Raw genomic sequence first — 23355 nt, forward strand, 5'->3', positions numbered from 1 at the left:
GCCAATTTAGAGACAAACACATTTGAGCCTTAAGTTAAGAACGGACCCTCCCTCAATTTAGAGACAAAAAAATTGGCATATTTTGAGAATTTTGCTTATGTGTTTTGTTGTGATTTGTTGAAAAGTGTACCAAAACTGGGTTTTGAGTGTTTCTAATGCATTAAAAAACCTCAAAATTGAATTTTCCCATTGGAGTATTGAAAAAAAGATCTAAAAATATCAATCTTGGTATCATCTGATCTGCCTTTTCATGAGGATTATGGTGCAATTTCTAGATATTCAAAATGATTAGATTTGCAAAACCCCCCCAAACAAAGAACAAAAGTGAGAGGAAACAGGTGGGCTCCTCATAGGTCATTGGCACCCGACATCTTGGCGAGGGAATAGAGGAGAGAGAGAGAGAGAGAGAGAGAGAGAGCATTAATTTCCCTCCCCTCGTTATCATCACAAAGTCGAGGATTTTTTAAAACGGGCAACTTAGGTTTGTCACATGGCGTGTTGTTGTTGTGAGCATTGAGTGGGTCAAAAACCACTCATGAGAGCACACGAGAATAAACTTGAAGGATTTTCTCATCATGTTTCTATTTATCTGCCAATTGTATAATTCTGTTAATTACTTGGTGAGCCAAAGGAGATTTTCTTGTTTCTTGAACATGGAACTGGCCACTTGGCATGATTTGAGCCATTGCCCACCGCTCAAATCGCACGGCCAGAAGCCTCGCTGGAAACAAGTAAAAAAACAAGAACAATTATTTTATTAAGCTGATTGTCAACCTTCAGAAAAGCAATGACCCGCAAGAGCTTGGCCGGAGCGCAATGATGTAGAGTCATCATCAAAGAAAGAAGAGAAGACAGACAACGTGGGTGGGGGCAAGAGCAACATTGAAAAGAATGGTCTCAACTTTGAAGACGATCAAGTCAACATCATCCCTGTCCCAAGATACAAAACGGATCCCTTCTTATCAATTGCTCTTAGAAGCAGTTCGATCTTCTCCACAAACAGTTTGCAGGTTCCCTAGAAGCAACACGGATCTTTGTCTGCAGGTTTGTCTATGTCCACTGTTTGAGAGAGAGAGAGAGAGAGAGAGAGAGAGAGAGAGAGAGAGAGAGAGAGAGAGAGAGAGAGAGAGAGAGAGAGAGAGAGAGAGTAGGCTATGACACTAGTAGGTGAGCTTTAATGGAACCATCAAACGCGGACTCTACTGCCTTCTCATCCTCTTAGCTATGGTGCTAGAAGTGGCAACGCCCAGCTAGCTGTACTGGCACCTTATAACTATTCACATGAAAGCGAAGCGCCATGAAGAAAAGCCTACCTCCTCATCATGACGAGAGCATTCTTCAATAACATAGAGTTTGTAGGGAAAGCTCCTCTCTATTCATTGCAGCAGTACAAGGTCGACAATGTCGTTGTTTGCCCCATTGGCTTTCTGAATCGGCCTTCTTTTGCAATGAAGCCTCAACAACTAATTATAAGCCTACTTGCACCTTCCCCGCGTAGCGATCATAGCAGCTTTGTGTACAACAAGACCCAGTGGCCATCTGAACAGTATATCCAGCTTCAACTACCTTACTCAGCTTGTTTCTACAGGCGTAACTAGTTATGGCCAGCATTATGCCGCTTCAAGTATAGCTCATGCAGATTCAACAACCCTGTGCCCTCGGTCATCCTTCAATGTTCATGGAAATGATATGCAGCAGATTACCATGCCTAATTTTCAAGATTCATACCAATTCTTTTCCGCCCTGTTTGCCTGTGCAGCAGCAAGCCGGGCAGAATCGAAAAGGAGTACCAAAGACTTTTCAAACCTTGGTTATATTTTGCAGATCATCAAGCTGGAGGGTACTTTGGATTCTTGCGGACATGATGAGCACTCTCAAAGATCAGATGTCTCGTACAATCAACCCATGACAAAGGTCTGTTGTAGTGCTACGAAAATAGAAGATATCAGATTTCAATCGATGATCAGTTGGCCTAATCTAGAGTTGAATCACCAAAACTCATTGCCTTTGTAGGCCTATTCATCACATTTTTCTCTTGATGCTATCAGGTTGTTGGCGATGCAGATGGCAAAGGCCGAAGAAATGGAAAGAGTAAACGTTGAAGTGGACATGAGGGAAAAAAAACTTAGGAGGATCAATCACACCAAATCTTATGATGGTTATCCTCAAGTAATTAAGCCAACGGCTTCAGTTCTAGTTGCTTGTGCTTTTAGAATAGAGTGTGAGGGGACTAGTGACACATAGCTCAATGTCAAGAGGAAGGCATTGGGCAATATTGCCACTAGTGCAAGTCATGGTTTGATGAGCCATTGGCTTCAATCACACTGCTCGTCCAGCTCTGTTGATAGCCTATCTAAAATTTGATGAGGCAATAATTTTGAAATGATTTGCAGACAAACATAAATATCTCTCATGACCAATTCAAGAATATGGTGTCCACGGGAGTTGGTTAATATGTAGCTCCAAGGAGATGCAATAGCATTGCATTAAAAGTCAAGTAGTCAATCATGCAAGTGCCTACGCTGCCGACTAGGATCAAAGAATAGCCAAAGAGTATAAGCAGAAGTTAATTCTTTTTTCCACATAAAGAGATTTGATGCTGGAGAAGCCGAAGAATACGGACTACGGATTAATGGTATTTTTGGAGACAGGTATACCAATATGTCATCACCTATTAGCCTCCAGTAGTAGTTCAATGCTGGCCATTCAACAACTGGGTGGGATAGCAGAAAGTTTACAGACAATATGGTCAATATTGCAACCTGGAAAGAGATTTTGCTAAACCACATGCAAGCAATAGCCAATGCGGGTGCAGTTGAGATTAGCAACAGCAGTATACTACCACGTTGCTCTGAGTAGCTACGTATGAAGCAAGGAATGCTGGTGGTGGGGATTTGAACACCCAACAGTTAATGCATCGGAGATCCCTTCTTTCCAATAACCATGATTCGGTGGCGGATCCTATGAGCAAAGGTCCATGTACAACTACCAGATAAAGTTTAGATGGCTGCAGATGGCAGACATCAATTTGGTATTGTAGCCAACACAAACCCTCATTTTCCCTTGGAGGAAAGCTACTCCAAGGCGGGCAATGAAAATCGATTCACATCTCCTCAAAGGTCTTTTGTGCAACGGGCGGTCGAGGTAGAAACTCCATATAGTAGCTATAGTATGCCGAACAGGCCAAGTGCAATTATCGCCAACAAAGACAACATTTTATAGTGCAAGGCATGCTGTTGTTAATATATTGTTTGAGTGTGAAACCAATTTTAATAGAGTTTGTGACCTACTGTCAAATGCATTTTGCAACCTCAAGATTTGATTATTATTTTATTTAGCTATACACTCAATATATCATATATGTTAGGTGCCAAGCGTCCTCTTGTGCAAATAAATTCCTTGATGTCGCATCTTATCTCGATTTTCTTCTAGAGATGAGTCAGCTTTCTTTGCATCTCTTACTGGATTAGCATATAAGATCCATTACATCAGCAAAAATTCAAGGAGGGTTGTTTGGACAGAGGGGTTGGCTGGGGTGCTACAGATTGGAGGGCCGCCAGGGCTTGAGAAGGAGAGGGAGCCACATGGGGTGGTGGCGGCGATGTCAATTAGACTGAACATATGGAATCTAGTTGTGTGCAAAAAAGGGATAGATTTCTTGCAAGCTACATGCCGCCACCTCAACTTCATCATTAACATAACTACTAGTACCTCTATCGCAAGCACTGGCTTCTACATCTTTTGGAGGGATTGCACCTTGATAGCCTTCAAGTTGCATCTTTTGACTAGAGATATTAGTTTCACTACAAGAGGTTCTTCATATTAGCGACACTAGCAGTGTGACGCTCTAATGTGAAAATCCACGGCGTCACTATGATCATCACTATATTATTTGTTGCATAGCGATGATCATAACGAAGATCATAGCAACACCCATAGTGTTTTAAAAAAAATCCGCGAGCGCCAAAAACTCAGATCTCATATCTGAGTTTTGGCACTCTAGCAAAACAGGTATACCTACGCCTCTCTCTCTCTCTCTCTCTCTCTCTCTCTCTCTCTCTCTCTCTCTCTCTCTCTCTCTCTCTCTCTCTCTCTCACACACACACACACACACACACACACACACACACACACACGAGGAGAGGAAGGAGAGTGAGGGAAGGAGCATACTTCCTCTCCTCGTGTGTGTGTGTGTGTGTGTGTGTGTGTGACAGAGAGAGAGAGAGAGAGAGGGGGGGGGGGGGGGGGGGGGGGGGGGGGGGGGGGAAAACACACACACACACACACACACACACACACGGAAGGGGGGGAGAAAGCAAAGAGAGAGAGAGAGAGAGAGAGAGAGAGAGAGAATATGAAATGAAATTTTATATTAAATGTCTTCAAATTTTCAAAATGATTTATGAGACCAATCCGATAAACTCCTTGTGGATCTAATATAATGTCTACGTTCTCCAAGAAAAAAGTGCATCGATTCGGTAAAGAGCTTCGTCAATGTCTGTCTTTGTAAATAGACGTACTATGACATATATAGATAAAGAGAGATGGAAAGAGTTATTTGCGCTGACAATACTGTGGATGCCAGGTGATGAAGCAAAGCTCCATACTCTACCTTTGGTGTTGCGAGGTAAAGCAAAAGTTTGGCTCAATGGCTTAGAAGATGCACACAAGCATAATTGGATCGGACTTCACGAGCAATTTCTACAAAGGTATCCAAAAGGTGGTGTCGGCTTCAGAAGCAGATGCAAAGATTAAAGGCTTGCAGCAGGATGTAAGTGCAAATTTCAATACCTTTGTTGATATATTTGAAGCCTATTGAGGGGATATGGTGGCTGCTATCCAAGCAACCAATGCGGGATATTTTAAGCTGGAAAAGTTTCTATCTTGCTTGCATCCCTATGTTCGTGAGAGAGTGGACTATGAAGATCCAAGGACCTATGACAAGGCTGTCAGAGTCGCCAGAGCAAAGAGCCAAAAAATGAAGAAGGAGATGGAGGCAAAATTGCTACAATCTACAATCAAAGCAGCCAGTGGGCCTAGGCCCGAACAGGTGGGTGAACATCAAGAGGTAAGGGCCCCTTCTTTTATTGATATGAATTTGATCAAAGTACGTGAAGGTGATGCCATGCTAGAGGAGGTACAACAAGTGCCAATAAACTCTCAAAAAATGCAAAGAGGCATATTCAGAGTGCCACCGAGTTTGCTTGCTCAAGAGGACGGGATGGTAAAAGATCTTGAAGAAGTGTTCATTCCAAAACCTGCAATGGGGAAGGTAGCAAAGGTGCAAGAATCAGCGAGTTCAAAAGAGGAATCCGAAAGTTCTCAAAGCTCAAGCAATGTTTTAGACACATATAGCACGTGGGAGACAAGGTCTATATCTTCACAAGGTATGAAACTTATGATTTTTTTCATGTGGATGAAGTGATGAACAATGTATACGAGTTGCCTGCCAGCCATCTGAATGTCTAGGAGAAGAATAGTGCAGGTGTAGAGGTACCTTGTGTGAACCTGCTAGTCGAGCAGCCTTCTATTGTGTCTTGTGGTGGTGAGTCCTTGCTAGAAGAAGTGTGGTTTGATTGTGCATCTGACTTGATTGAAGAGCAGGTTTTTGAGGATGACTTGCAGGAGCTAAAAACAACATCAGAGGTATGTCAAATTGATTTGTCTATGCAGGGGGTGGGGCAACCTTTCCTTGATGGGTATGTAGAGGTGCACTTTGAAGTTTCGGAGTTTGTGTATAGCCGTGGAGAGATAGCTCCAGCAGATAACTCTATGGAAACTAGTACAGGTGCAACCTATGAGAGCGAGACTCCATGCCGAGAAGAAGGTACCACCAACCTTGCAAGTGATGAGGTGTTTGAAGAACAGGTTGAAGCTCTAGCAAGTCATATTCTTGGGTATGAAAAGTTGGTCTTGGAGCCTATTGTTGAGGATTTGGATGCAGGTATGCCAAGCAAACATGTTTGCTTGGGTATACAGCAGGTGGAGGCAAATTTCATGGTATTTCTACTTTATGTTATGCTATGGATACATGTGGTGTTGAAGGTTGCTTACATGTATCTTTGTATTGGTTGCAAGGTTTTTTTGAAGTGGAATATGCTATGAGATTCTCTGTAGTAGAAGATGGATGGAGTATTGGATGCGATGCAAGGGATACAAATGGTGATAAATATACTTGTAATGTGCACGAGGACTTGTGGACACACGGTAACAAAAACCTGCACTATGAAGAGCTGCAGAAGCGGCTTGTTTTCGGATCTAAAGGTGATGGCAAAGGCTTAAATATGCATGCTATATTGGTGGAAGGCCATGAACAATGCTTTATTTGTTATCCAGGTGGAGATTACACCGTGCTTGGGGAAGCTTCAAACTTTCCATTTGACCCTGGAGGGTAATGCAGATTATAATTTTTCTCTCTCTAAACTATCTATACATCCACTGTATATATCATTTGGTTTCATTATGTAGCTATTTTATATCATTCTCTCTATGCATACTTATTTTACCTAAATAATGTTGTGGTTGAGAATAAATGCTCAACTAGGGGATGGGCAATGATGGTGCAGGCAAACTTGGTCTATCCATGAAAATGTCATAGGCACATGCCTAGTTTTTAGCAGGGTCATGGTGTAGTGTTCGGGCAGGTGCTAGATGCAGAGAACAAAAGACCTTGCCATGAAGTGTATGCCAATGTGATAGTTAGCAAATCAAGCACTTGATGCTCTCTACCATTCAAATGAGCCATGCAGAGAAGGTGAGATGTTGAGAAGAGGAAAGTTGGGCGTTCTTTCATGGCACTACAAGATAGTGAACAGGGTCGTCATTATGGAGAAAAGGTAGCGCCATACGGCTTGCGAAGGCAGGTGGATCAAGGAGAAATGGTTCGAGGCGGCTTGTCATGTTCATAAAGGATCATCGAAGAGAAGGGAAGTAGTCCTGCTCCAAGGCACTTGCATTATTGGTGCCATCATTGTACATCTTGTATAACGAGATTTTGCTCTGATATCTGCCTACTCTAATCTTGAGTAAATGATTATTCTCTCTCCTGTCTTTTGTGTGCAGGGGAGTACTGGTATACCTATGGTGTTTTTTTTGTACGTGTTAGGTGTGTGAGTGCATCATGTGGGGAAGTATTATATACCAAGAGGATGCCAGTTCGTAGGGAAAATTTTGCATATTGAGAATCTTGCAAATGTGGGTGTATCGATCAGTGTTGAATTGCATGTCTATGGTCTCTGTTTGCATTTTGGGATGGTTGGGTATGGGCATGGACAATAATTGCTAGCAGATTGGGTCTCTGTGTGTATGTTAAATAGGGGATAGGGGTGCTTTCACATCATTGGGCTTAGAGAGGCAGTCATATTGGGTGCTGGATGTTTTTCCATTTCCCCCTTTCCAACATCTAAGCCAATTTTGGGATAGCAGCAGTAGAAGATGGAAAGGAACAAATCAACTGGCCTCCCAGTTCCACCTCTGCAAGATTGAAAGTTTTAAAACTAGCTAGGTTGGCTAACGCCTGTGAATCGAGGTTCGAGTGGAAGGCATGGCGGTGGCCCAAGAACACACATTTTCTTAAATCTCAAACCAAGGATGTGTACAACATCCTAATGTTCTCAATGGAAGCAGTGGGGCAAGCAATGGCCGGAATCAAAATGAGGGACAGTTGCGAAGAACATTTGGTCCTCTTGATTTCTGCTCACCTTTTCAAGGAGTTCCCGGCTATAAAAATAATGCTTCCTTTTAATTTCTAGTAACAATGATTTCTTAAAACAAGTATTGAAAACATTCTTTATCAACAACATATTTAAACTTAAGGCAAGGTACTCTCAACCAAAATATTGACCATAATAACCATGACGAGTACTCTTCTTGTCTCAAGATTACCTAAGGGTGAAAAAAAACACCCATTCTTTATTCATAATCCGCGATGAAAAAATATCACCCAAAAGTTTGGGGTGTCCATACGCCAAACCAGTTATCCATATAATCAAGCGGCTCGCCTATGATAAGAAAACGGTATCCTAAATTATGTAGAAACATCAAGATATGAACAGAGTAGAGACTCATCATTCATGGGGGTGACCGACTTAAAAGTACCCTTATATCCATCCTTATTCATTAAAATATTCCAAGGAGTCGGAGGTGTCTTGAGACAATCTGTCTTAAGGATGGTCAATCATATCTTTTTTAATTCAATCAGACTAAGCAAAACATTTCTTTCTTAGTTTATCAAACAAATGAATGATGTTTCTTGGAAGTTACCCTTCCGTTTTTAGCCAGCTTTTTCATAAGTACCTAACTATTCTAGGTTTGTGTTTGAGCCACTTAAGTGGCTTGGCACCTCAATCTATAAAATTGGCTCTAAAACTGTCTACTTTACAACAAACTGTGATCATAGGATATCATTGAGGTCCTATAACGTAGAGGAAAATTCTATTATACCATTTATCCCAAAAAAGTGTAAAATAAACAAAATTAATTTTCTTAAAATAGTAAGAAGCCACAAAACTGGCTTTTAAATTTAACAGCATATATGTTTTTGAGGCCTAAAACAAGTTGACAATGTTTTTTCTAAAAATAGTGTAAGCATAGATTCTTATTGTATACATATTCATGTATTTTTCAAAAAAGTTTTAATGTGCTTTGAAGGTTTTTAATGGGTCTACATAGGATATCAAAAGTTTTGAGCAATTTTTGTTATTGTACCTATAAGATGCCTCTTAAAATAAAGCAATTTTACATAAAATTATTTATTTCTATTTTTTTTCAACTCCTTACATGGCTTGAGAACAAATCCCTTAGAAGGTTTTGATGAGTTTTTTTGTGGTCCATGAGAACAGAATTTACAAAAAAGTTTCTTACAGCCACAAAAGTGGCAAATGTTCACACAGCCCTAGTGTTAACGGATGCAATGTTATAACTTTAAAAGGATTTATGCTACTTATAAACTTAATTCATAACCAAGCACCTGTGACTAATTTGAAATATGTTGAGACTTGGGAACACGAACACTCTCGTCCGTTAGAATGCTACTCGGACCCACCTCATGGTCAAAAGTGGCCCTGGCTCTCTTGGTATTTTATCCTCATAAAAGTATGCTTAGCCATTAGGCAAAGTATCAAACTCAAAACTTACCATAAGAATTTTTGTAACGTGTTTTTTATCAATTAATTTAATTTCAATTTTCCTTGAGTCTAAGCCTCTTTATTGGATTATGGTATTATAAATAGGCTTTTTTCATGTGATACTATTAGTGGATTCTTGATACCTTAATTTAGCTATATGAATACGCGTCTAATCTCCAAATTTTAATTTGCTAATTTTTTTATTTTGATTTATAGTAAAATATCTTGTTTTGAGCAAGATATTTTATCTTAGCTTCCTCGTGGTGTACTTAAACTCTAATGGTTATCCTATGATTTTTTGAGCTAACTTCCTAATTTTTCTCTTTTAAATATAGTCAAAAATAGCTTATTTTTATTTAAATATTATTATAGTAATTATCAAATAAAAATATATTTATCCTAAATTTATAACAATGTACCATAATTCTAGAAATCATCTTAGAAGTTTCTAAGCTAATTTACTAATTATCCCCTTTTACGTCTTGCTAAAAAAGAAAATTTATGACATAGAATTAGGAAACCATTTGACTAATTAAGATGTAGTTATCACGTGTTTCTAACAATAAATATAACTATGAAAATTATATCATCAACTTCTAAGCTCTAGTAAAATCAAAAAATTGGAGTAATGATAATTAGCAAAAGTAATTAACTAATTACGATAGAATTATCATGAGTTATTAACACTATAATCTATCTTTGCAACTTATATCATCAACTTCTAAACTGATTTACTAATTATCTTAATTAATTTTTTGCTAAAATCAGACAATTTAAATAATGGTAATTAGCAAAAGTAATTAACTAAATATGAGATAATTATTGTAAGTTTTTAATATTAAAATCGATCTCTGAAAAATTATGCCATCAATTTTTAAGCTGATTTACTAATTATCTTAATTAATTTTTGCTAAAATCATAAAATTTAAGCAATGGTAATTAATAAAATTAATTAACTAAATATGAGATAATTATTACGAATTTCAATATTGTAATCTATCTTTGAAAATTATCTCATCAACTTCTAAGCTGACTTATTAGTTATTTTACTTAATTTTTGATTAAAATCAAAGAATTTAAATAATGATAAATGATAGAATAAATTAACTAATTATTAGATAATTATCACGAGTTTCTAGCACTGTGGTATAGCTCTGAAAGTTATCTCATCAACTTTTAAGTTAATTTACTAATTATGTTACTTAATTTTTTACTAAAATCAAAGAATTTAAGCAATGATAATTAGTAAAACTAATTAAATAATTATGAGATAATTATCACACATTTCCAATACTATAATCTATCTTTAAAAATTATTTCATGGTTTGTTAAGTTATATTTCTGAATTCATCATTAATTATAAGTTGAAAATAAATAATTTTTGCTTTTAAAAATACCAAAATTTAATTTAAAAATTTAATATAATTTTCACAACTTTTTATCAGTGTGTAGAAGCTTTGAAAACTAATTCATATTATCTAAATTGATTCGGTATATTTCTTTTTAATGAAGGTCAAAATTGTGCAATTTCAGTTCTAATATATTACGTATTCTTAATAGCTTCAAAAAAATTAGAATATATTTTTAACTCAAAGATTCCCTCAATAACAACAAAAATGATGCACTAGTCTATAGCACGCAGCTAGAGCTAATGACGAAGCACATAGATTTGCAACACTATCAGTTGGATACGAGAAGGACAAATACAACTTTGCGTGCATGTGCGTGCGAGCACGAGAGAGAGAGAGAGAGAGAGAGAGAGAGAGAGAGAAAGAGGACACTTTAAAGAGAAGAAAACGCTAAAGACAAAAGAAATGAGAAGAAAAACACAAATATACAATGTGAAATAGAACACCTCTTTATATAGATACAAAAGGTTTTTTGACTTTCCACCTTTATATGTCTTTTGACTTTCTACCTTCATATATCTTTTGACTTTCCATCTTCATCTGTCTTTTCATTTCTTAAACTCACCCTTCACTTACACACTTAATATGTTTTGAAAGACTCAAAGATTGGAGAGACCTAATAGGTTAATAATTAAATTGATTACTATTAATAATCAAAGATTTAGTATTACACATGTTAATTACATATAAGAGAATAATTATTAATAGAGAGATGCTTCATATTTCTTAATTAATCATATAATTATGAAAATAAACCTAAATTAATACGTCCTTTACTAATCTAACGAGAATAGAGTTAATTACCTCAATTAATCACTTAGAATTTTTGCTCTCTAGTGATTTTTGGATAGATTCTCTTTAAACTAGAGAGAAGTTGTCATCGAACTCCGAGTCTGTGAAAAAATGTGAAGGCTAGGGACCTTTTTATAGTTTTTATGACAAACACGGTTATATTTAGCAACCCCAAGCAACTTCTCATCTCAAGGAAGCTTCCTATACTGCTATTTTAGCTCTTGACAAGTCTCGTTTCAAGATCTCAGGATTTCAAGAACTAAGGATCAAGCACTAGAATCGACCAGAAAGCCTTTCTAAGTAAATTTATTTGCCAAATCTTCCACGATTTTATGTCGATGGTTTCATTCATCAACTCTTCCAAAGAAGCATAATTATTTGTAAGAACATTTAATTTTAGAAGCCCTTGCAAAGTTTAGAGTCTGCGCTCACCATGAAAGCTCCAAAGTTCCATTGTGGCTCAAAAAATTGACCTGGAAAGTTGCATCAGTAAGGAGGACATTAATTAAAGAACCATCTCTTCGCTATGTGTGTTTTTCTGTGGGCATATTGAATGCCATTGTTCATTGCCAAGCTTGGGTAGCATGTGTGACAGAGAACTCGGTCCCCATTTATGCTCAAGCTGATCACGTTTAACTAGGTGACTGTTGTGACGAAAACATTACGGCACATTCTGCCTCGATTCGATCCACCAAAGCTTTTGCCTATACCTGTAGAAAACACCATTGATTTCTCATTACTCCCACACAAAGCCATTTGATACTTATGCAGTTGCGTCAGTCAAAAAATGGCATTGCCATTCATTACCTTGTGTAGAAATTTCATCTCCAATTTCACCTCCCCCTGTGGTTGACCCTCTTTGCCTAGAACTTTGAAGCTAGATGGCGGAACATAGCCCTCCACAAATACCTTGTTTAATGGAGCTCTGAAGCAGTTAACAAAATATGATGCTTAGTATCAAAATCAGAGAGAAAGCAACACCTATGAGTTTAACACAACTTCAAATCACTGCGCATGCAAGCCGCCAAAATATAGATCCAATAAGATATGTTGCCTCTGGAGTCAAAATACTCTGCAAATTATTATCAAAGGCGACATGACAGAGATGCATCATGCGAGCGCACCCAATGCACAATGAATGCGAGTGCACCCACTGCACACTATAGTTACGGGGGACTGGCTTTAAACTGTAGGCAACGGTTACTGCATGCATCACCTGCACAAACACACTGGGAAGGCAGCCGTGCATGTGCATGCAGTTGTCTTAAGTAGACCATACTTACATGGCAGTTCCAAGGGGATCATCGGCGCTGAACATATCTTTATCTAGAATTTTGATCATAATTTCGAGTACGTCACTGTCGATTGTGAAAACAAAGGTTTCATCCCATTTGGGATCACTGCCAGCATCTGTATCAAAAACAAATTTGCAAAGCCTTGAGAACCCACTAAATGTGTGAGTATCATGCACATTGCTTTTTACGATAGCTTACTTTCCAACACGCGACTCTTCACGACCTCCTTATGACATATGATAACAGCATATGGATCAGACTTATCTGCTCAAACATTCATATAGATTGAGCGACAATTAGTGCCACAATTCCTGGAAAATTTACTCAGAAATTAATACCTAAAACATCCAAGGAGAGAAGATCATGGCCTTCTATGAGATGTAACTCCAAAATCCCATGGTGGACCTGAACATGCACATATACCTCTCTCTCTCTCTCTCTCTCTCTCTCTCTCTCTCTCTCTCTCTCTCTCTCTCTCTCTCACACACACACACACACACACACACACACAGACACACGCACAGAAAGGGGCTTAATACCCATGAAAACTATAGGGAAACAAACCATAAGTGGGAAACCACCAGTAATATGGATTTTAATTACATACATACATACATGCAAAAAATACATTTTTTCATTAGTTACAATTCTACTTTTCTATACATGCAAAACAATCCATTTCTCATTAGCAGGCATCTAAAGAGACTCCATACTCACTTTTGGAAAGAACTTCAAACACAGCTTGAGCTCTCCATGAAAGCTTCCAGTTGGCAACTGAACTTTATATTTTATAGGTGCTAGCTGTCTTTGTGCATAAACATCATTCAAAGGAATGCTGCAATAAACAAAAGCGTGTCATACGATAAACTCATATCTTTTCAAAACCATGATACATTTTTCCGTTGCAAAGATAGAGGCAGTAAATGCACAATTTCTGATAGGTTCTCTTATGTAAATCACACCATGGACACAATCGATATGGTGCGCTGTCAGGAAAATTATGCATCAAGTCTTCAACCCCACTTAAGCTTTGAAATTGCTTGCCATCCTCGCTTTGGTGTGAGTTTTGATTACACTCTATAGCTCTAATCGATGCCCTATCGGACCATTGCAGACATTGTGGAGGGTCTCAAGGAAGGGAAGTCTTGTTGCACTAATACCTCTGTATCTAGCTATTGAAAAACCTTGTGAAAAGGATGAAAGAAAATGCATAAAAGACAGCTTTCATTGGTCAATGATTGTCAATTCACAGCCAATGATCTCCCCAAGGCATGTCTAAATGGAATGCAAAAATATCTGCCGTGGACACTTAATAATGCTGCTCATTTAATCATCCTAGATATATCATCGACTTACACAACAGTGCCCATCAGTTCATCTTTGCTGTAACGCTCCAAATCCAAAATTGCAACCGAAATCTCCATGATACCATCTGGAATCTCAAACAAGAAGCTCTGGTTCCATGTAGGACTATCCCCTCCATCTGCTCAGACCACTCAACTCAACAAGTTTCAGTTTTCAACCCATCCACAAACGGGATGCGCTGTCAGCACATGAATTGCAATTTGCGTACCCTTGATAGTGCGGCTTTGATGTGTCACGGGACCGCAATTGCAGAGCACGTAAGGATCTGATTTTCCTGCACAAGATGCACAGAAACGAAATGTGTGTGTGTGTGTGTGTGTGTGTGTGTGTGTGTGTGAGAGAGAGAGAGAGAGAGAGAGAGAGAGAGAGAGAGAGGAGTTACCAAACAGCTCGACATCCTTGAGATTAAGCGCCCTGATGAGCTCCACTTCAAACGTGCCCTCCGGCATTGTGTTGTTAGGGCAATATGTATTTGTCTGTGTGTTTCTGTGTGCCAGTGCTTCCTCCTCATGTCACGCTCTTATTGTGGAGTTTAAAAGGGCGGACGCGGGAGATGCAAGTCTAATTGAAACCCGGACAGAAACTGAATTGCGGGTCTCTGTTTTTTGGCAAAGGCAACGCCATAGAGATGATTTGCTTTGCTAAAATTCTGAATTTACATAATAACTAGTCTTGCTTGGTGGGCCTTGCAAGCTATATAACATCTATAGAATATAACATGACATATGCAAATTGAAATTTAGCATCCTGCACTGAAGGGAACAAGAGAGTGACTAATTTGGCAAGGGCTGCACTGTAATGGACATACATTTGAAAAATGCTAAATGTTTACGGGAGGAGACAAAGTTAAGTGTATCAATTATTAGAGATCATAGGGATGATTACAGTTGAGATTATATCCAAGCAAGGTTGTACTACTATGTCTATTGATGAATGTTTTTTCTAGTATACGTGCTACATGCAAATTCTTGCAAACGAAAAGTATTTCAAAAAGAAATTTTTCGTCGAATGGTTGGCTCTCATTTTTGAAGGTAGATGTCGAGTGTGTTTTGACCTTCTTCTTTTGTAGGTATAACTTACTTGTGTTTTACCTTTCTTCTTTTGTAGTTATTCTCGGTATAATGAATGAGAACAGTTATACATGTAACTTCACCTTCTGTATTCTGTGTTATGGCATCGACAATGTATGTTGCATATACAAAGTTGCAGGTAGCTAGTGGACCGAGCTTGTGATATGGCATGTGTAACAAAGCTCCCGCGTGTGACTACAAACTAAGGGTAGTTGAGCAAGATCACCGAGCAACATAACACATTTGTTGTTGAAGAGATCTGCCAATGTATTGCTTGTTACGTTGACAATTTGTCTTACGATAAGGTCAAAAGTCGTTTGGGTTAACATGGATAGTTCATCTATAATTATAATATCTGCCTCTTTTATGTCCAAATATCGTTAATCGGTCTCATGGGATACTGTTGATTTGTGGTTGGTATCTTGAACTGGTAATTGAATGTAGATGCAATGCTGCTAAGTCTTGTTGTTGCCGCTCCAATGGCGAAGCGCCCAACAATAATACAGAAGTGAGGGCAATAGGAGTGTCTATTTCTTTTTTCTATCAACCTCACTTATCGCTATATACGTGAGGTGCGCCGTCGTGCAGAAGGAACATATTTCTAGATTGTGAGCAAAGATGTCACATTGCATGCTCCAATCTTTATACAATGCAGTAATTTCAAACCATGACCTAGTATATGGACGATAAGCTAGTTTCAAGGTGGCTGTAGTTTGCTCCATAGCTTATTGACGCTTGGATTGTAACCTTCTAGGTCTTGAGAACTTCATACTGATACCTAGTACTGGAGAAACGAGGACATATACAATATGTTATCAATTATTTAGACACCTAGTATCGTATCAATTATTTAGAGCTAAAGTAAAGATGCACAAGGTGAATTCACTATTGTGATACACCACATGCGCTCACTACTTGTGTATTTACTACTGTAATACATCACATGCATTGGCTAGCAACTGTATGCAAAGAGTTGTGTGTGTAACTAACATGTGCAGATGTTGATCAACATCGAGCGTATAGTTCTAAAAATGAGATCCAAATAAACCGAAGCAAAGGAAGTAATGCGGAAAATTATAAAACAAGCAAATAGATAAAGCATGAATGAACTGCAACAGTAAATGAGGTGCTTTACTGACCTGCAATGTTGTACTAATGCTTTTCGATTGTCCAAATTATAGGCCGATACTTCAGTCAAGCTGAAAAAAAGCAATGTGAATAGTTAAACATATCATCTTGCACTGAAATGTCACAGACTGAAAAGTGCAAACACGTATACAGTGCACGTCATACAGAGGAGCCATACAAAAGTATGGTGGAGAGCTGGCACTGTGGTCTCTCCAAAAAATTATAAGAAACGGAAGTCGTGCCCTGCCCCTTAGCGTTTAAGAATTACGCCAAGCAAACGCATGTGCAGGGATAATTGTATGCATATAACAGACCTTGCATTGTTGTCAAGCTGGAGTCACGTTTGTGCAATTGGAACGTGTAGTGTTGTGAATATATATCCCCCCTGCCATACACAAAACACGCAGATCTGACTTTTTGTTCTATGTCCTCTAATGAGTTTTACCTTCTCTCTCTCTCTCTCTCTCTCTCTCTCTCTCTCTCTCTCTCTCTCTCTCTCTCTCTCTCTCTCTCTCTCTCTCTCTCTCTCTCTCAAGCTGCTTCGGTCAGCAATTATGTCTTCTTGCCTCCTTGCTGACTAACCCGCGTTATGTATCGTGCTTCCTAACTGCAATGATAATGGGAATCTTGAGATCAGTACCCCCATAGCGAAAGACACTATATTCAGTCCGCTCATCAATAATTTAAACGTGCATTTGGCAAACTACTATTACGTGACGCTCATGGACATAAGTACGGGTGGCGTTCCACTCAATATCATTCACCTTCAAAACAGAGCCAAAAAGTGGCAGGGATGTTGTCATATTTAGCAGTTATGAAGCTCATACTACCTTGCATTCAGCTGCCTACTAGGCATTATGGCAAGCTATGACCAACTAGAACTTGTAAATGCCCCACGTTATACTTCTCAACACATCAACCTACAGTTCAAGGCAACACGACATCGAATTTGTCAGTCCGTTTGATGTATGTTATTTCCAAGGGGTTATAATCAAGGTTCCAATCAAGTAGCAATTCTCTTCAACACCGTTCGAAGGTGAGGGTGTAATGATGTGTTTTTGTGGCCATATAGACGGTATATTCAAGTTCGTCAGCAACAATTGTAAAAGATCTATTGATGCCTTTGACAAAGATCTCACTTTCAATAGCAATAGATTTGTTTTCTGCATTGAGTGTCCGCTTTTGAACGTCAGTGAGTCATGAGCAAAAATCAACTCTAAAGATCGATCGATTTTGGGCCTCATAATAACCACTTTCCGCGTGCAGGGGGCGCAAAAGCCATCCATTAGGAACACTACAAGAGGTTATATGCACTTGTGACGGCTGTAGCGACAAAAATACACTGGGTTATTTTTTCCCCCAACGTCGCTACAAGCGTCGCAAAGAGAACGTCGCTATAAGCGTTGCTATATAGCAGCGCTTATAGCGATGTAAATAGCCGTGCTTATAGCGATACTCATAGAGACGTTGCAGAACTTAAATAGAGACGCCTATAGTGACACTCGCGAATTTAAAAAAAATGGTGGCAAGGCAATGAATGCCTTGCCACCCATCGACCATTTTGAACATAAAGTTTCCAAAATAAAGGTGCAAAACTGACAAAAGTATTTTGACAAAAGTGAATTAACAAAGGTAATACAATGACAAAATTATACACTTCATAAGCAAAATCACTTGATTGTTAAGCTTTGACCAAAATGTAATAGTTACAAAACAATTGTCATTATTGAGAAAATACATCGTTGACCAATAGTTACAAAAATGACGTACACACGTCATCTCACTATACATGCTATGACAAAAGAAAACTACTACTATCTGACTACGGCTAGATTGACATTGTCTAATCCGACATCTCATCGTGTCCAAGCGGTGTATCTGTCAGATTTTGTAGAAAAAAACAATAAGACTTTCTATAAGTATAAACATATCTATTTTTAGCTTATCATTAAAATACAACAAATGTAAGAGAGTCAAGTTAAATACTAACCATGCCAGAGCGAGAATTGAGAATGTCCATAAGGGTGTTTAAGCCCTTTCTACCCGCATACTCACACTCGTATGGTATGGGGTCACGTCTTGTCATCAACCACTGTTCCATTAAAACATACAAAGAATACATTATGTTAGAATTCAAAAGTACAATTACCCATAACTACCAAGCCTAAAGGGCAATGCAAAAACACTTACAAAGTCGTCCACTCATGATGCCCACCCGCCGCTCCCCAAGTGATGTGAGCTCCCTGTCTCTAACGTTTTGGCTGCCTCCTTTTGTTGCTTCCACTTGTCAAGATTCTCGCACGTTGTTCACTTTGCATTCTTTCAATCTTCTTTGGCCAGCCAATCTAGCATGTTCCACCCACGCTTTATTGCTTTTTGCACTTCAGAATGCTTGTGCTTGCACTATTCGCGCATACGCACCTTCATCAGGTCTTCATTGAAGCGCTCTTCCCGATTTGACATGGGAAACTCGTCATGCAGCATGTTGATGACTCTATCTTTTAATTCATTTGGAACTTCACTCCAGGTGTTTAGTATGTAGTGTCAAAACACCTGAGAGCAAAGGCCACGCATGCACGAGATCACCTTCTTGGCGTCGTCATCCAAGATGATGCTGCCGCTAATATCGATCGAGTACGGCAAGCCCTCTCGCTTGTGATGCGTGAACCTGGGTGTCTTGGTAGGGGTCTTGAGTGGCCTCTCAAGTGGCATCTCGATGAAGGCACGGGCGACAGATGTCTCCACTAGAGTTTGGGCCCCGAAGCGAGGAGTGTCGACTGGGGTGTCTCCCAGAGGAGTAGCGAGTGGTGTGTAGCTATAGGAATGGTCGACAGTCACGCAAAACTTGGAGTAGAGGGCGATGTCATGGCTAGTGTGGGGGCGGAAAAGAAGGGGAAGGTAAGGAGCCTTTATGACTACGAGGCGGTGTCAAAGCATCAGCGGCAGCTCCACCACAGCAACCGCCATCGCCACCACTAGAGAGTCGATGCCTAGAAGAGTGTGTAGATCGTCTAGTCAACACCGAACTCTTGGAGCGCTATGATCGCTCCGAAGCAGAGGGAGATGTTGAAGGAGTGGAACGACGCGACAGTGCTCTAGAGCGATGGCGCTCCTTGTACCACCTCCTCTACTTGGGGTCCAAGGAAGAAAGAAACTAATCATCATATATACCTGGATTAAATACACGAACATTAAATCTTAATGATGAATGGAGAAGAAAATCTAAACAAGTTATAACTTGATTAATCACAATTTAAATTCACAAGTATAGCATAGAGACAAGAATGGACAAAACTCCTCGAGAATACAATATATATTATAAAAAGGAGCAAAATTTCTTAGATACAATGCTTATGGCTTTAAGAGGTCTCTCTCTCATCCTTGCATAACTCAGCATAACCCCCTATGTCTATATTGAGCTCTCCGTTTAGGCAGATATCCTCCGTTTCATTTTGTAGGTCATCCGCATGCATCCCATAGAGAGTAGCAGCGCTAGGCTCGTCTGGCACCACCTCAATGGCTTCTGAATCAGCATCCTCTCCAATCTCCTCCACTGATTCCATTGTGATTAGCACATTGTAGCCCTCATACGTCCGTGCACTACGAGGGACTACCTCTATGACATACCACCAGTTTGGTGCAGACTTTGTAGGATGAAATACCACCTGCAAGAGCCACATAACTTACATGAGTGCTTCCAGATCACCAGTCCTCTAAATTTGGATGTTAAATATTTACAGACTTACTTGTTCACACTGCTTGGGTAGTACGAAAGTGTCTCCAAGGTCGGTCCACTTTTTGGTTGAGTCCACCTTAAGGAAACCTGACTCTCCTCTGCGCACAGTAGCATTGCGACCCTCCATCTTTATCTTGAACCATTGCACGTCGAACAAATCCACAAAAAATCCTCATTATCGATCCTCAAAATCTCTTGTAGCATGCCAAAGTAAGTGAGTTCCGCCACCATAGTATAAACATGACAATAGATAAGCTTGAGAAAAACAAAGATTTATAGTGTTTGAGTTTGAGTATATATCAACTGAGCATTCTGTTAGTCCGGGATAGTCATGCATGGTCCACATTAGAATACTTCTGATCAAAGCATTGCGTCGACTTGTGTGTCGACTCATATCCAACACTTCTATGCCAATACAATTGTTGTAGCTCTTCCAATAGTGGACAAAGATACACATCCATATTCTTCACTTTATACTGCCCTAATACAATCAAGCTTAGAAACAGGTGCCCTTCTTGCTAGTCAACCACGGGAAAATGTTGTAGTTGACAATGACAACTGGCCATACACTGTAAGATGTTGACCTCTGACCAAATGGGTTTATGCCATCCATAGCTAGTTCGAGGTGCAAATTTCTAGCTTCCTTGGCAAAATCCCCGGCCATGTGTTGTCTATTTGCTTCCAGGCCGTGCAATCTGTAGGAATCCGCAGCACACCATCCGAAGATCTATTCTCCTCGTGTCCCGATGCTAGGGCGGCCATGGCAAAGAAATGCTTGATGCAAGGTAGCAGAGAAAAGTGTCGCAAAACCTTTTGCGGATTTTTTTGTCCATGGAGATCTACTCGATATCTCTCGGAATCACATTTCGGACACTTCTCCATGTCTATGTATTCTCCTCTGAAAAGAATGCAGTCGTTAGGACAAGCATGAATAGAATTGTAATCCATTTCCAAGTTTTGCAAGATCTTTCTTGGATCCTCTTTGAAATCTGGCATCACATTATCAGCTGGCATTATGTGCTCTTTGAGCAATCTACACAACAAAAAAATGCGACACACTTGTGTAAGTAGTTTGGTACATTATACATTTAGAGTTTTTTATTGAAGTAAACACATTGTAATAGATCACCAAAAAAGTGTTGTGACGCTATTGTCACTCCATCCAAGCTTTGCCTGCATGTTGAGAAGAACGAGGAGCGCCTTTAATCTAGACATACGTGATCCACCATACAATGGCGTATTGGCTTCCCTTTTCATGTCATCATAAGTAAGCCTTTCTGTATCCATGATCGTCCCGGTCATCTCATCGATCTCGGACTCAAACATAGCCTCGTTGGGAATGTGGTCTACATGATCACCCTCCGAGCTATCAGAGACTGCATCTTGTGGCCTCATGTATGCTGCTTGACCGAAGAGCCTACGAGCACATCTATTGGGTTGCAAGATTGCTGGCTGTTGGCTAGTGTTAGAGTCTGACGAGTTGTAACTGACAACAACTCGATCTATAATAGATGGGTCAAACTCGCCAAATTTGCAAAAGTGCTGCAAAGAAATGCGTCTTGTCCGTCGCACAGCATGTTTGCATTGATTACAAGGACATACGATCCTTGTTGAGAGATAGGCGTTTCGGTTGGACGGCCCCACATCGTTGTCTCACTACTTATAATGAATGTAAAAACCTTATAACCTGAACATAAATTTAATCTTCTAGTGGCATCCTCCGTCTCTTATTGTTAGAAGCTGGACACACCTCACGGCAACTAACTACTCGGAAGATTATTATTTTTTGTAATTATTCATTCATTGAGGAAAACCTGATTTGCACCTTGTAAATATTGGGACTTACAGAAGTTTCCAGATTGTATCCCAGTTTTGATAGTTAGATTGAGTAGATGGTTGATTTTGGAACTTTAGGGTTTGAGAATTGTAAGGTATATATACCACTTTTTGACCTTAATGAAACACCTTTTTGTCATTTTTAAAAACAAGTTTTTGAAGTCTGTGAATGAGCATACTGTGTGTGAGAGAGAGTGTGAGCTTCATCTTGACGCTACGTGTACACCGGTGGTCGGAATCGAGTGCGGAGAAGTGTTGCGTGTTGCCCCTGACGAGAGCTACGCGCCGATACCTACATTGTGCGCGTACGGTCCGGTTTTGCGAGCTCCTTCTACGAGCTTCATCTGGTGTTTGGGTGAGCATACGTTGTCCGATTTTGCATTGCAGTATATCCATGCGTTCACATTGAGTAGAACTACACATTAGGCACTTTAGATTTCGGAAACGAAGACCTGCAGATTTCGGCCAGACATTCTACGTGATTTTGCACCGGGTGTTTTAGGTTGGGATTTGGTTCATAGACCTTAGGGAGAGCGACCTATTGATATTAGTAGGGTCTCCTTCAAGTTCTATGGTGTTTTGAGATTGTTTGATGGGTGTTTGGCTCTAGAAAGAATTGTAGGAAGTTTCCTCTTATGCACTCTTGAAGGCTGTGACTTAGACAATTGGTAGAGACCTCTGTAGGAATTAGTTAGGAGTCGGTCGAGTGTAGGTTGACACCTTAGGCTTGCTTCCACGCGCCCGCGGGTCGAGCTTCGTCCTTAGTTGACATTATATGTTAGGTGAGTTCTCACTGTGCTGACGTCCGTCACGGCGTATCCGTCCAACATTGGCGCCGCTGCCGGGGACGAAAACCTTAGTTAGGTGACCGAGACTAATCTTTGAGGATTGGGATTTTTGGCTTGCCAAGAGTCTTGTCTTACATTTAGATAGGATCAGAGGGTGGAGGACTCTCTAGGTCTTAGGGGGAGTCTGGGAAGTGTGTGTCTGGCCTAGATCCTTCGACTTAGGTAGATTAGGTAGACCAAGATAGTTTTAGGTAGTAGTCGAGTTCTTGAGTAGGAGTTGGAGTGGTAGAGGCGGTGAGAGAAGAGCTTGAGAGTCCGGAGAGGCCATAAAGCAACCAAAAACACCATTATCACCATTTCACATGATAAGTAGAAGTAGAGTAAGTAGAACATCATGATTCAGGATCTAGAGCATTTCATGCATGTATACTTGCTTGGTAAAGTCATCACAAGTTTGTAGAAGATGCAAAAAGACGCAAAAGTGTGTTTGAAAGCCTAATTGAAGTCCAAAAGTTACTGTGAGTGTTTTTGATAGATCTACAAAGCATCAGGAGCATTCTTGTCAGAAAAAAAATTTAATTTCAAGCCAGGAGACATCCTACGCGTAGAATGTCTACAGGCTAATCAGGGAGGAATTTTGGGATTTTGAGTTAACCAGTGTGTTCAGAAGGTAGGGTTTCCCCTAATTTCAACTGGAAAGTGGAAATTTGACCATATCTTGACAGGATAAGGCCAGATAGACTGAAATTGCCAGACATCCTACCCAATTTGTGCCAAAATAATATTTTGAGACCAAAACCATGAGATGGCT

The 23355-nt window shown here is 39.7% G+C and overlaps 1 protein-coding gene across 1 annotated transcript; it reads right to left on the reverse strand.

The window, feature by feature from the left end:
- Positions 1 to 11762: 11762 nt before the first annotated feature.
- On the reverse strand, positions 11763 to 14573 carry LOC147446321 (uncharacterized). Its single transcript, XM_086526209.1, has 9 exons — positions 14369 to 14573; positions 14195 to 14260; positions 13978 to 14104; positions 13339 to 13456; positions 12960 to 13026; positions 12820 to 12885; positions 12610 to 12736; positions 12134 to 12251; positions 11763 to 12036 (listed from the first exon to the last, which is right to left on the reverse strand). Exons 1-9 carry the CDS (start codon positions 14433 to 14435, stop codon positions 12031 to 12033), a joined length of 762 nt encoding a protein of 253 aa, XP_086382335.1. The 5' UTR covers positions 14436 to 14573; the 3' UTR covers positions 11763 to 12030.
- Between the last annotated feature and the right edge of the window lie 8782 nt (positions 14574 to 23355).

Source organism: Adiantum capillus-veneris, chromosome 12 (genome assembly GCF_014529385.1).
Source record: "Adiantum capillus-veneris isolate H3 chromosome 12, ASM1452938v2, whole genome shotgun sequence".
NCBI lineage: Eukaryota > Viridiplantae > Streptophyta > Polypodiopsida > Polypodiales > Pteridaceae > Adiantum > Adiantum capillus-veneris.